Genomic DNA, 15475 nt, shown 5'->3' on the forward strand with positions numbered 1-15475 from the left:
TAATTGATGTAATATATTTAGAATCAGTTCAGTTTTTTAAATATGAAGGTTTATTGATCCACAAAAAGCAAATTGTTCAATAGAAAAGGAAGTAACGAAAAAAAAAAAGGTCAAAATTAAAAAAAAAACAAAAACAAAAACAAAACCGGTGATCCAACCCGACCCAACCCAGAAATTTTGGGTTAGGTTGGTTTGACCCTTCAAAAATGAACCGATAGGGTTAATTATTAGTCAACTCAAATTTTTTTGTTTGTCCACAAAATTCTTTCAACCCGGCCCAACCCGGATCATGTACATCCCTATAAACTAGTGCCAATATTTCAAAATTAAACAATAATGTCTCCAATAATTAGAAAATGATTGATTTGGTTCTCTCTATTCATAGATTCCGTGAAATACTAAATGGTTCACTTATATGAAAATTTTAAAATAATGATTAAGTCAATTGATATACGTATGTTTGTTAGAAATAATGCTGCAATTAAGTTATGAATTTAGGATTTGTAGTTGAGCTACTTGTATTTAAATTCAGCATGGTGGTCTAATAAAGTGGTGTGCTCTTAAGATTTTTTACCTCTTTATCTTATAAATAGAAGATTGTGAGTTGAGTTTCAGAATTTCTTTTACAATGTTTGGGGTTCAACTAATACTTAATACTCAATGATTCAATGATGTGAAAATTTTTAAAATAACATTTAAATCAATTAATATACATATGTTTACGTCTATGGTAAGAGTTAATAATTGGAAAAGGGATTTATTTAGGGCGATTTTCAAAAATAGAAAAATAAGAAAAACTATTTACATAAAATAGTAAAATTTTAATCTACTTTGATAGAGGTTGATAGAGGCTGATAGAAGTTTATCAATATCCATCAGTGATAGAAAGTAATAGAAGTAAGTAATAGAAGTATACCACTGTATTGTCTATCAATATTTTTTTCTTATTTGTGTAAATAGTTTTGACATTTTTTTTTTATATATGAAAATTTCCAATTTATTTACTTATTTGGTCAACAAAGCAGAGAAGCTTTGGTAGTTGGGTCAATAATGGTAGGGATGAAAACTACAATAAATTCTCGTTCTTAATAGAACATTTTGGTCAAAGTTGTCGGCTATTTGCTACCCCACAAAATTGTGGAAAAAAATTAGTACCCTACCATAGTAAGAAAACATTTCTTTGCACATAGTTTATATAGAGAGACCTTAATTAGAGTCGATATTGAAGTTTGAAATCCAATTAGTGTGTAATATGGGCAAAAATAATACCACTTTTGTGACTACTTTCTTCATGGTTATAATTTTTCTTTATTCCTCTCAGGTTTCAACTACGTTTTGCATCAAACAAGAGAGAGAATTACTATTTAAGCTTAAGGCAAGTTTCATTGATTCTTCTAATCGCTTGGCTTCTTGGAAAGGAATTGATTGTTGTAGTTGGGAAGGAGTGGGGTGTGATGACACTAATGACGGTCATGTCGTCAAGCTTAATCTACGAAATTACGACTATTCCTCATCCTCTGTTTTACTTATTAATGGTGTGGAATCTAGTTTGTTTGAATTGAAATATTTGAATTACTTGGATTTAAGTGATAATTTTTTCAACTAAACTCAAATTCCTATCTATTTAACTCAGCTTCATGAGTTAAGATATCTCAATCTATCTCTTACTTACTTTCATGGAACGATTCCACCTTTTCTTGGAAATTTATCTAAACTGATTGATCTTGATTTGAACAACCATGGGTATTTGGATGGACCGAATTATTTATATCCAGGAGAGTTGTTTATCGATGGCCTTGAATGGGTTTCAAGTCTTTCATCTTTGGAATATCTTGACTTGAGTGGTATAAAAGCAATTCAAAGTAAGTTAGGATTAGATTTCATGCATGTGTTGAATACTCTTCCTTCTTTTTTAGTGTCATTAAAATTGAATTTTTGTGGACTTCAAAACACCCATTATATTCATGCTCCATTAAATTCTTCATTTCTCTCCAAACTTCAACATCTGGATTTGTCTTATAATATGTTTGATGGTCCAATTCCTAGTTTTATTCAAAACATGACGTCCCTGAGATTCCTAGAGCTTTATGGTAATGAATATAATTCTTCAATTCCATCTTGGTTAAGCAATCTTTTGAATCTCGATACTTTGAATCTTGGAGGCAACTTGTTTAATAGCATCAAAGGTGGTTTGTCCTCAATAGTTAGAAATAATTGCCACCTAAAAAGTCTCGATTTATCAGTTAACCATTTCATTGGTGATGATGTTTTCGAAAGTTATGAAAATTAATCTGCAGGTTGTGAAGAGTACGGTTTAGAAAGTCTTGGACTAGAAAACATCAAATTTGAGATCCATAAAATTCGAAGTTGGTTGGGAGAATTAAAGAACTTGAAGTCTCTTTATCTTCGAAGTTGTTCACTTTGTGGCCCAATACCTTCTTTATTTGGAAATTTATCTCATCTCAAGAACTTGGATATTTCTTATAATATGCTTAATGGGGGAATTCCAGTCTCATTTGGGAATTTATTGAACTTAATGACCTTCGATCTGAGAGAGAATAATTTGGATGGTGTCATTCGGGAAAGTTTTGGACAATTTGACATCTCGAAATGTTTGATTTTTCTAAGAATCCTCTTAGAGGTGTTATTACAGAAATTCACTTTGCTAATCTCTCACAGTTGAAGCGGGTATTTATGAATGGAAATCACCTTCTCTCTTTTGAAATAAAACATGACTGGGTACCTCCTTTCCAATTGGAGATTTTTTCTGTGAGATCAACTAAGGGTTTTGGATCAACTGGATTTCCTCGATGGTTGTTACCACAAAACGGATCAGCTTTATATTTAGATTTGTCCAACACCTGTATTTCAGGGCTTATACCAATATGGCTAATATTTTCAAATTTCATTTATTTAGACATTTCTAACAATCAAATAAGTGGACCACTCCCAAAAAACATTGGCGACCAGATTTCCAATATGTTTGCATTGTATGCTTCCAACATGCATATCAATGGTTCTTTGCCACGATCTGTTTGTAGATGGAAGAATCTAAGATATTTGGGACTTTCAAATAATAGATTGTCAGGGACAATTCCTGGTTGTTTGTTGACACCAAACTTGACATATTTTGATTTATCGTCGAACAAGTTTTCAGGAATTTTTTCCAATTCATTGGAGAATCTTTCTAGACTTGAACTAATGCACTTGGCAAACAATAAACTTGACGGAGAGCCATTAATTTCCATGAGAAGTTGCAAATCCTTATCTATTTTGGATCTTGAAGGAAACAAATTCTCTGATAGTATTCCTTCATGGATGGGTACAAGTCTTTAAAGTGCAAATTTTGAATCTACGAGTAAATGAGTTCAATGGATTTATTCCTTCGTCTTTGTTGCTACTACCTCACTTACAAATTTTGATTCTTGCAGATAACAAATTAGAAGGAAACATCCCACCAATTTGGGCAAATCTCAGTGCAACCAAAAGTAACCAATTAACTGAGTCCGGTTTGGTATGCGACAGTTCAAAGGATTCATTTGCAATTTGTTATGTAAGCTATGTTAGACAAGTCACAAAATCAAGTAGTCGAAACTACTCATATTTAAAATTATATTCTATGGTGAATGTAGACCTCTCAATTAACAACTTATATGAAAGTATTCCAAGTGAAATAGCCACAGTAGAAAACTTGTTCAACATAAATTTGTCGCATAATCATCTGTCGGGGACAATTCCTGTGGAATTTGGAAGATCACTAGATTAGAATCTCTTAACCTCTCTTTCAATCAACTCTCAGGGTCAATTCCAAATAGCATGTCAAGCTTAAGTTCACTAGTCGTGTTGAAGTTGTCTAACAACAATTTCTCTAGAAGCATTCCTCGAGAAGGTCATCTTTCAACCTTGAATGATCCATCTAGTTATGAAGGTAATCCATATCTGTGTGGAGATACACTCACTATTATATGCCCAGATACAAATTCCGACAAGCCTTCAATTGAAATCGACAATTTTAATAGTGATAGTCATAAAGAAGATAAGTTGGAGAAAATGTGGTTTTGTATTATTGTGATGCTTGGATTTGCTTTGGGATTTTGGGGAGTTGTTGGACCTTTAATATTAAAGAGAAGTTGGAGGCGTGCTTATTTCCAATTTATGGATGAGACCAAAGACAAGATCTATGTTGCAATATTGGTCAATATGAAAAGGTTGAAAAAATCAATGGGAAGAAACAACGTGTTGTATTTAATTTATGTTCATGTAATAATTTTGTTCTACTTTGATCCATTGAGTCCATCGATTGGATTAATGAACTGTTTTTTTCCTTTTTGCGACACGTGTTAATAATTTCATGGTCAATTGAAATATGTATTGCCTAATAGTTTATGCAAAACTCCTTCCCTTCCAATGTTGTAATTTTGGAAAGTTTTTTGTTTTTTTATTTCCGTTCTCTATATATTAGGAATCTTTTAAAAATCAGAGTGAAAACTTAAAAAAAAAAATGGTTTTCAAAAAACTTGTCTTTATATTTAAAAACCTGCTAAGAACTCAAATACACATATGAAACAATAAATTGTGAGAAAAAGAGTACAATTAAAATATCAAATAAGTACATCTCTTAAGGTCTATCAGCATACTATAGATTTTGGTTGTCTTGTTAACCTCAAATTACCAAGATGACTACATATAAAGACAAAAATGAGTTTATCATTAAACACAAGTCTCAAATAAATAAAGTATCAAATAAGTATATGAGTGACAGACTTCTGTCACTATCTATTAGATCTATGATAGATAGTAAGAGAAATCTATCACTGTCTATCATTAATCTCATAGAAAGGATAAAAATCTATCACTAAAATCGAAAACTTGAGGCTTTTGATATTTTTTGTGCATTTAATGAACTTTTTAGACATTTTCTACGAGCTGAAGGTAAATTTTGATATATTTCTCATTAGTTGTAAATTTTTTTCTTTTCTACAATATTTTAGCCTCATTTTGCTATATACGTAAGGAGCCTTATATTGAAAGAACAAACAAAATCTAGCTAAAATTTCAAATGTTTTTTTCATTAAATAAATAAAAACAATGGCAAATAAATTGTGTCCCCAGAACTCTAGCATATATATTATTTGACAGTACGCTTCTACTCTAGGTCTTTTAACACGTCTTTGTACTAAAATATGTAAATTCTTTACTAAAAATGCAATATCTGATCTTGTATTATTAGCAATATACATAAGTGCCCCAATTTCACTAAGATATGGTACTTCAACATCAAAAAGTTCTTCATTATCTTCTCGAGGTCGAAATATATCTTTCTTTATATCCAATGACCGAACTTGCATTGGAATATTTAATGAATATTCTTTGTCCATATAATTTTTTTTCCAAAATTTTTCCCGTATAAGTTGATTGATGAAAAAATATTTCATATGTTAAATACTCAATTTTCAAACCAAGGAAAAATTTTGTTCCAAAGTTGTTTTACTATTAGCAAGTTCTAAGTAATATCACATGCCTTGAATAAATTTCATGCTTCAGAAGGGTGTCTATGAAGCTAGAAACTCTCTAGTCATGGGATCCATCTTTCGTTAACTACTGGGCACTCCACTAAATACCGACAGTTGTACTCTTCTCACTACAGATATATTTCTGTGTCCATATCAAACAATCAATAGTGCGATAACCCTTCATAGATCGCTCGTAAGTACAGCTGGGCCAATTTACCGTTCTGCCGCTGTAATTACATCTAACTCCTTAAGTACCGCTGATTCCTCTAATGTTGAGGTTTGTGTCCTAATGTCTCGTGTCCTGTAGTTTGTAAACAACCACTACAAGAATTTTGGGCTTTAATATGGGTTGAAAAAAGTGAAATCAGATGTATTGTAACACCCCTCCCTGAGCCCGCACTCCTGAGCCCGAGGAGAGGCATGAGGGACCACAGATACCACCCTTTTGTGATACCTACTGTCCATCTGAACCACTTTACTACAATCAGTAAACTTTACGTCAAGGAGATAACACAACTTATTAAGTAGGCCCATTTTATTACAACAATGTAATGTTTATACAACTCCAAGACTTAACTATAATATTTACAACAACAACTGTAAAACCCCCCGAAAGTGTAACTGTGGCTTGTGGCAGACTTTGACCTTAGCAGCATCCTTGAACTTCTCACCTTTCGCTACCGGGAAGAAAAACATGAATGAAAAGAATAAGCTTCACAAAGCTCAGTGAGTGGTAAGCAACTTCTAGAGTCTATTTCAACTCATAAAAACAAGCATATCATAAATTCGAGATTACATTCAAACCTCAGCTTCGAATGGGTCTACTCTTAACTCTATCTACACGCATGGTAGATAGCTAAACTGATAACAACTTAAAATGAATCTATTCGTTGCCTACACACACGGTAGATAGTTAACTAATACTAATCATGAACGTTTACTCTGCTAAGTTCCCTTTTGTTCCCAATGTCTCCTATGTGCACATAGCTCCCCGCTCATGGGCTCAAAAGCTCGGCCCATTGGCCCTCTGACCATCTCATACGAGGATCCTCCCACAGGCTCATGAACTAGACCTCTCAGTTCCCTGACCATCCCGTGAGGTTTTTGCTTTTCAGGCTCAGGAACTAGGTCTATTGACCCCCTGACCATCTCGATCACATAATCTCATTCTCATGGTAGATACTCATTCATAACATAAGAATATGCAATTTACTCTAAAATATAATCTTTAAGACTTAAGGAAAACTACCACTCACCCTGGTAAGGATAGGAATCTTTCTCTTAGAAGTTCCTTGATATTCTCGGGCTACTCTTTTGAACCTTAAATTCCAGATTCAATTTAATGCTCAGATTATTCATAGTTCTAGGCTTTATCTCGAGTTACTTCCTTCTACAAATATGCTCTAAAATGTCTGAAAAAGCTTACCTAAAAATCTTAGCTCAGAAATTTTCGTGATTTGGTAGGAATCATCAAAACATCAAGTCTGACCCAAGCTTACCCGACAACTTGACCTACCTTTTCCTCACTTTCCAACACGATTCCTTAGAGCTTCTTCTTCGGCAGCCATACCCTGAGCACTAGACTCGCGTAGCCCTCAGGTGGCTTTGGAATCACTTTAAATGCACGAGTATTCTGGGAGATATCTTCATTCCAAGTTGATGCTACTTCCAGACCTTCCTGTCCGATAGCATCTCCTCCTATCTCCGAAACTACTCTTAAACACTCTTCCTATTCGATAGCATCTCCTCCTCTTGTGGTGGTATTTATAGGCTTAAGAAAATGATGCTTCTCATCATTACCAAGCCTCCATTGCAAGACACCTCCTACTCTTGAAGTGTTTGCACCATATTTTGCCCCCACCTACTTCCTTGACATTCACCTACTTCCATGCCACATACCTACTTGAGTTGTCCTCCTCATGCATAATACTTCCCTTGCATGAAACTTAATTCATCCAACTCCTACTATCTTTGTTTCAGACTTTCGTTGGTAAAGCCATTTGTCCTGATGAGCTCATTAATCTTGCATAACGCAGTCTTCATCACTACCCCCATCGTTTAGTTCCTGCTTCTATCGCCTAGCTCCAACAGCCCATCGTGTAGCTCAGTCTTTTAGCAAACAATCTCGCTCTAAACGATCTCGCTGATCTCACTCTCAACGATCTCACTGCTCTCGCTTTCAACAATCTCACTTATAGCCTATCGCTTGGCTACTGTGACCGTTGTTTACCTCCATCGTTTAGAGCTAATTCCTTATCGTCTAGCGAAGCAAGGCTATCATCTAGCGCACACGCCCATCGTGTAGCGCCATCGCCTAACGTCATCATCTAACGCTTAACGCTATAGTCTAGTGTTATCGTTTAGCGCTATCGCATAGCTTCCACGCCTATCGTCTAGCGCTTACACTGATCATGCAGTACTTTGTCTATCGTATAGCACCGACGTCCAACGCTCGCCTACAATATCGCCTATCTCATCGTGTAGGTCCCCGCTTTGCTACACGATCGTCTAGCGCCCGCCTACACGATCACCTACCCTATTGTGTAGCTCCCCACGTTGTTATACGATCATCCAGCACTTGCCTACACGATTGTCTACCTCATCGTGTAGCATTATTCACTTACTAAAGATCGTCTACCTCTTCGTGTAGCACTGCTCATTTGCTACACGATTGTCTGCCCAGTGCCTTGCGTTTAGCCTCTCACTTTCTTTGCTTTCGCTCATACATACCCAACGCATGAGCGACTCTTGCCAATATTTCGGCCAATCATGCGTCCAACCTTACAAACGCATGGTTACCTTTTCATCTTATGCATTAATGTCTCCTAACACTTAACGCATGGGTCCTTTTTCACTTTACAGTTAGCCAAATTTCACCATTTAAGGATTAACTCAAAACTACACAAGGAAAATCTTTTCAACACTTAGAAATTTCCTTACTTCAACATAGGATTTAATTTTCAATTAGTTAATTCCCTTCATCACCTGCTTAAGTAGGAAAATGGAAATCCGGGTTTCACATGTATAATGTCGGTTTTGTTTTGTTTTTTTTTAAAGTGGATCTTTTATGTCGGTTTTAAACCGACATTGTAGGGTACCTTTAATGTCGATTTTAAACGGCATTAAAGATCTGCTTAATTTATCTCACTTTCTATTCCTCCCCCCACCTCCCCCCACCCTCCCCCTACTTTTTGGGTTTTCCCTCTTTACTCTTCCCCTATTTTCTTTTTCCTCTCATTCTCCCACTTCCCTTTTCAAACCCTTTTCTTTCTCACATTTCTCTTCCAAACCCTTGCCATGCGTCCATCGATCGTGGGTGAAGAGGTTGTCGTGGTGTAGATCTAGCCTCCGTGTAGGTTTGTTCGTACATGCATCCCATCAATCTCCCGGATTTGCTGCACACCATCAGGTCCATTCTTGGCCCAGATCTGCTCTGCGTCTCATCAGTCGCCCACGTTTCATCAGTCGCCCGGATCCACTGTTCGCTGCCGCACCCAGTCGCCCACATCTCATATGTTGTTCGCGTGTCTCTACCGTGCGTGCCATCAGGTTCGTTCTTCGCCAGCTGCTGCCAACCCACGTCTGTCATGGATCTTCGTCCGTGTTGAGCTACTATCATTCATGGGTGGATCTCGTCTGTTGCATAAAAAAAAGGAAATAAAAATGAGTGCAAGCCGACGATGAAGATATACATTCATCTTTTGGATGCATTGCTGAGTGAAAAGAGGTTTCAAATGATTAGTAAACTAATAAATGTCAAGTTTGTTTCGTGGTTTATTAAAGGCTTTGTTCTGGTCCCTTATTCCAAACCTTGGACTTACTCTCTAGTGACAGTTTGCAAATTTATGCTACCTTTCGGAATGGATCCATAGCCATTGTTGCATCAACATTATATTCCTTACTTGATCTCATGCCTGGCGGAATACTTTGGTTTATTCACTTGTATATGAAGCGAGTAAATATTTATAAATACCCGATTGGAAAGCTGAGGGTACAACTAGTAGGCATTATTGTATTTCCTGCTGTCATGGCTCTTGTTTTGTAAACCAGTTTGAAAGTGCATTGATTTTCTCATTCAGTCATTTGAGCCGTGATCGAGGAGTAGGAAAGTCTAGTAATTATATTTCCTATCTACCTCATATTCTTGCTAGAAATGAAGGCCTCTTTCTCAATTATAACAAGCGAAAAGATTGACATCCACTATTGATGGTTATTACATCAATGTCTTGTAACTAGCAAAGACCATGTCTGCAATTTTGTATTCATATCTGTATTCTAGGATCTTTAATTGTTGGATCAACTTGGTTACGTCAAAATTTCATATTAATTTTATTGGTAGCAAAGCATGATTATATATGATTTGGGTTCCTTTAACAATGCGGAATAGCTAAACGGTATGGATTTCTTGTTTAGGTTTTTAGGTATTGCTTCAAGCAGTAGAACAACTAATTCAAGATAAACTATCGGAAAGTCTATCGTCAGAACAATTCATCTGGTTGTATGCAATTATGACCTTTGCCACAGTAGTAAAACTTCCCCTCTGGTTATACTGCAAAAACTCAAGAAATGATCTATTGGATGCATTGCTGAGTGAAAACAGGTTTCAAATGATTAATTTGTTGTATACTAATATGAAGAAAGATGGGTTAATTCCTAATGTCTTTACATATAATATACTTTTGAAGGCATTGTGCAAGAATAATCGTGATGATGCTGCACACAAGCTGTTTGTCGAATTGTCAAGTAAGGGTTGTTCACCTGACGTGGTTAGCTATACGACTATGGTGTCTTTACTGTGTGAAGCAGGTAAGATTGATGATGCTAGAAAGCTAGCAGGAAGATTAAATGAAAATGTCTAGATAGAATCCTTCAGCATAATGCAAATGTTTATAACTATATGAAACACTATCGTGCCTAGTGGAGATGACATTTAGTTTAATTATGGCATTTAGTCTTTAATTAATAGTTGGATCTCGTCTATTGATTTATTGTTAGATGTTTAGATTTTTTTATTGCTCCATGGAACTACATGTTGGATTTGTGATATGTTTCCATTTTTAGGTATTTATTCATTGTTAGCTTTTCTTCAAGTATTTATAGAAAGAGTCTAAATCTAAGGACAAGAGTCTTGAAATATATCTCAAAATTAATCTATAGAGTTCTCATTTCTTATTTGATAGATGGTTGTTAAGAGTTCTTCATTCTTATGCTAACTACTTGTATTTGTTGGCTTTTGAAATCACTACATTCTGTAGATTTTGTGGTTTATTGTGATATTTGTTTAGATTGATGGAATTCAGAACTTTGCTGAGTTTTTGTTTTTTGGCTTTTCTTTTCATTGATAGGAACTGAGTCCATGAATCTAGAGGTATAAGATTGAATGCCCATGTGACAACTTTTGAGATTTGAAGTCAAGTGAGTAATCAGATTTAAGTTTTTGTAAGACATTGTTGTTTATGTTTGCATGTCTGAAGAAACCTACAAGGAGAGTTTTTATAAATCATTATTGTACTTTTTGTGACAAATTTTGAGAGTGGAAGTACATTGTGAGCTAAATTTGCTTATTGATGTATGTGTTCATGAATATTCATTTTTTGGGAATTCTGATAGTTTTGTTGAGAACAAGTGGTTGTGGAATATTATTGAGAGTGTGTTTCTTTGAACAGGTTCAAGGTTGTCACACCCAGCCCGAGCCTGCACCCCTGAGCCCAAGGAGAGGCATGATATTAACTAATGCTACTTTGGTTAACTTACTAGTTTCCTTTAATAACCTTTCTTATCACAACAGTGGGAAAATATTACATGCTTTAATTAGAAACTAGTTTACAAATTCAAGTTACATTTACATGAAGGACACTACCCCGACTACCAATCCCATTTAGTACTATTTCTAGACTTGTGGCAGACCTTGACCAACGTCGCAACCTGGACTCTTCTGCTACCTGTGAGAGAAACACAGAAAACAAACCATGAGATTTACAAAGCTCAATGAGTGGTATCACAAGTACAAGTCTTTTACAAGCATTATCACGAGGTTCCAACGTAAACCTCCACCATACCATGAAGCTTTCACAAACCCACCTACACACACGGTACATGGTTAACATTTCATATCTAAAAATATCAACCTATGTGCACATAGTTCTTTCTTTCACAGGCTCTGAAGCTAGGCCCGTCGGCCCTCTGACCATCTCATTCAAGGTTTTTTCATCCCATAGGCTCAAGAACTAGACTCCTTGGTCCCCTGACCATCCTATAAGGATTTATTTTGGGCTCGGGCTCTAGGTCCACAGACCCCCTAACCATCCCATCGTCATACTCATCTCATAATATAAATTATAGCATATCATTTCAAAATATGCTTAAAAGAGTAACAGAAATAAACTACTCAAAGTGATATGTTAAGATCTTTCTTCCCAGTTCACCCGGTTTCCCTTGTTCCTCCGCTGGACCCTATTTCAGGTTTAAATTTAAGCTTAGATTACTCACTCTTTCGGGCCTTATCTCAAGACATTCCACTGTTAAAAAATCTGTGAAAATGTCTTAACTATAATACCTTAAAGTTTCACCGTGAAATTCCTTGGCGAATGTTCCAAATCTCAAGTTTATTCCTCCTGGCCCGACTGTCTCCTTACTGGTCAGCACCTCTCGGTTTTCCTTGAATTTGATAGCCTTAGAATTAGAATAGTGTTAAGGAAACCCTCACACTAAAACTACACTTAATTTAGAAACTTTTGGTTCAAAAATCACCTAATTTGCACAAGTAGTTTGGAAAAGCTTCTTGTTTGAAGTTAGCCTATGCGTCTACCCGTACAACCCTAATCCTTTCGGCACCTTTGCTTGTACCTCCGCCCGGACACTGCCTTCCCTCCTTTGAATATCTCTTATTCTTTCTTCTTTGTGGTTTTTATGTACTTGACAGATGTGTGGGTTGAAGTGAGGCGTTCTGCCCCTTTTATAGGCGTTTAACCCTTCTTGTTTGCCTGACACCTCTTCCATTAATCACATCCAACTTCTAACCTCTTCCACCTCCTGCTTGATGTGCCTTCACCATACACTATAAATGCATCCCCCATATCAACGCAACCTTAAGTGTCTTCCTCTTCCATAGCCATCACTTAAGGCTTAACTTTGCATGTCTTCGCATGCACCCACCTCATTTACTTAAGGCCTAAGACTCCTTCCTAACAAGCCACATGTCTAGATGACTCCTTAAATGCGTCCATCTACCCTCATATGCATTCATCCAACTTCATATGCATTCATCTATTCACAAATGCGCCCATCCAATTGTCGCAACATTCCTATGTCCGGACACCACCAATTGGCACATGCGTCCATCCTAGCTCGTCTTATCACCGCATAGTTCATCGCCTAACGCTGTTGTCACATATTACCAACGCATAACATTACCGCATAGTATCAATGCATAGTGTTGCCGCATAGCACAGATGCATAGCATCCCTGTATGACACCAATGCATACCTTTGGCCGCATGCGTAGAATCGTCACATCCATCGCATCACCGAATGCGTAGTATCACCACATGGGTAGAATTGTCGCATGCCCTTGCACCGCATGCCCTCGCGCCGCATGTCCTCGTGTAGCATCATCGCATGCCCTACTAACCTCTCAAACATAGGCTGTCGCATGCTTGTCCCCGCATAGCCTTTCCTCTCGGCTATACTCCAGCCTCTTTCAATGCCCAAGTAACCTCTCAAAACTTCATGGCTAACGCATGGCACCACACCAACACATTGTCAAACACTTAGTCATTTTTTTCCCTTGGCTTCCAACGCATGGTTATACTTAACCAAATTTTCACTAGTTGTGGCTTATTTCCAAAGCTATTTAACAAATCCTATTTAAACACTTAGAATTTTCCTACTCTTTAGCTTAGGATCTAACTCATACTTAGTTAATCTCGTTTATTTCCTGCTTAAAAGGGAAAATGGAATTCCAGGTTTCACATTTACTCCCCCCTTAAGAAAATTTCGTCCTCGAAATTTAAAGCAATACTGTAAACATCTATTATTCATTTATCTCATCATTTTTCAACTTTGTTTAATTACATAAGTTTTGTTTAAACTTTACATAGGTTCCATTTGCAAGTACTCTTTTCTTTAAAACCAGTAATCCTTCCAAGTTTGGTTTTCCCCTAAGCTACTGGCCGGATCATTGGTTGGACAGCTTTTAAATTGATGACCGGTTAGTTCACATTTTAAGAACGAATCTTCTCTCCCCTCTTGGTCTCTCCAATGACTCTTATGACACCTATGGCAGGGGTAGTCTTTAGTCGCATTAATGGTTGGTTCTCGATGACTAAGGAAACGTTGAAACTTTGAGCACTGTTTCCCTTTATGCCTTATGCATCTACAGATATAGCATTTATCCGTTCCCCTAAAACATTCTCCGGGGTGGTACTTCCCACATCTATCGCATAATGGGTTCCTTGCTTAACTTGATCTCATCTAGCTAACAATCATTTCATCAAACAAACATACCTTGTTAAAATATATTTATTAATCATAAGCAAAACATATTTACATAGGAGTAATTTTATACAACATCTAAAATAGAAAATAGTACACATCTATCTACACTTCGAGGGTTTTTCTCTCGCCTTTGTCCTCCTTTCCTAACTAGGGGTAGTTCCGTTTTTAATGACCAACTTCTCCGCAGTTATAGCATACGTTTGTCCCTCCATAGCAGCGCCCAAAGTGATATCTCTTACAATTTGAACACCATGGCCTTTGGTGCTGGCTACAGATTCGTTAGGCTTGTATACTTCTTCTATAGTAAGCTTTTTTGTTGTCTTATGCTTCCCGGAGTTGGTCTTACTTGCTAGCGATCTTAGGCTAGCTTCCACACATAATGTTGTCTCTACTAATTTTGGAAATTCCTGCCTATCAATGCTTGTAGTTATGTGCGTTCGTATCTCACCTCGTAGCCCCTTCTCAAATCTCCTACATCTTTTAGTTTCATCTAATATTATACTGGCGGCGTATTTACTAAGTTAAGTATATTTTAGTTCCTACTCGGCTACTGATAGTGAGCCTTGTACGAGTTTAAGAAATTCATTTCGCTTTGCATTGCGAAACGTTTCAGGATAGAATTTCATGGAAGGCTCTTCCAAATTCTTCCCGGGTAACTTCCTCCCTTTTCCTTCTTCTATCTTCAAATACGCGCCACCAATTTTCAACTCTTTTCTGTAGTAGAAAAGTGGCTAGTGCTACCTTTCTATCTTTAGGGCATCGCATTACCCTGAAACATTTTTCTATCATCACGAACTAGGCTTCCGCATCTGCTGGGTTCATGGTTCCTTCAAAGGTTGAGGCTCCTAATGTGTCTATCTACCCTCATATGCATTTATCCAACAAGCCACGTGTTTGGATGACGTCCTTAAATTCATCCATCTACCCTCATATGTGTTCATCCAACTTCATATTCGGTCATCTAGCCATAAATGCGCCTATCCAATTGCCGCAACATTCCTATGTCCGGACACCACCAATTGGCACATGCGTCCATCCTGGCTCGTCTTATCGCCACATAGTTCATCGCCTAATGTTGTTGCCGCATACTACCAAGCATAACGTTGCCGCATAGTATCAACGCATAGCGTTGCCGCATAGCACCGACGCATAGCATTGCCGTATGACACTAATGCATACCTTCGGCCGTATGCATAGCATCATCACATCTATCGCATCATCGCATCCATAGCATCATCGCATGCCCTCACACTACATGCCCTCGCATCACATGCCTTCGCACTGCATGCCCTCGCACCGCATGCCCTCGTGTCGCATGCTTTCGCGTAGCATCACCGCATGCCCTACTAACCTCTCAAACATAGGCTGCCACATGCTTGTCCCCATGTAGCCTTTCCTCTCGGCCATACTCCAGCCTCTTTCAATGCCCAAGTAACCTCTCAAAACTTCATGGCTAACGCATGGCAC

At 37.2% G+C, this 15475-nt stretch overlaps 1 protein-coding gene and 1 long non-coding RNA gene across 2 annotated transcripts; both read left to right on the forward strand.

Moving 5' to 3' along the window:
- Positions 1 to 1240: 1240 nt before the first annotated feature.
- LOC120077240 (probable leucine-rich repeat receptor-like protein kinase At1g35710) lies at positions 1241 to 4408 on the forward strand. Its single transcript, XM_039031138.1, is given in 6 exon segments — positions 1241 to 1586; positions 1776 to 1862; positions 2298 to 2509; positions 2629 to 3331; positions 3333 to 3746; positions 3749 to 4408. Coding segments are annotated over 6 exon segments (2346 nt in total). The 5' UTR covers positions 1241 to 1252; the 3' UTR covers positions 4345 to 4408.
- A 4341-nt stretch (positions 4409 to 8749) lies between these two features.
- On the forward strand, positions 8750 to 11305 carry LOC120078663. Its single transcript, XR_005482068.1, has 5 exons — positions 8750 to 9240; positions 9927 to 10113; positions 10199 to 10319; positions 10859 to 10928; positions 11180 to 11305. It is a non-coding gene; the product is annotated as an uncharacterized LOC120078663 (long non-coding RNA).
- The last annotated feature ends 4170 nt before the right edge of the window (positions 11306 to 15475 follow it).

The sequence above is a fragment of the Benincasa hispida genome, chromosome 5 (assembly GCF_009727055.1).
Source record: "Benincasa hispida cultivar B227 chromosome 5, ASM972705v1, whole genome shotgun sequence".
Classification (NCBI taxonomy): Eukaryota; Viridiplantae; Streptophyta; class Magnoliopsida; order Cucurbitales; family Cucurbitaceae; genus Benincasa; species Benincasa hispida.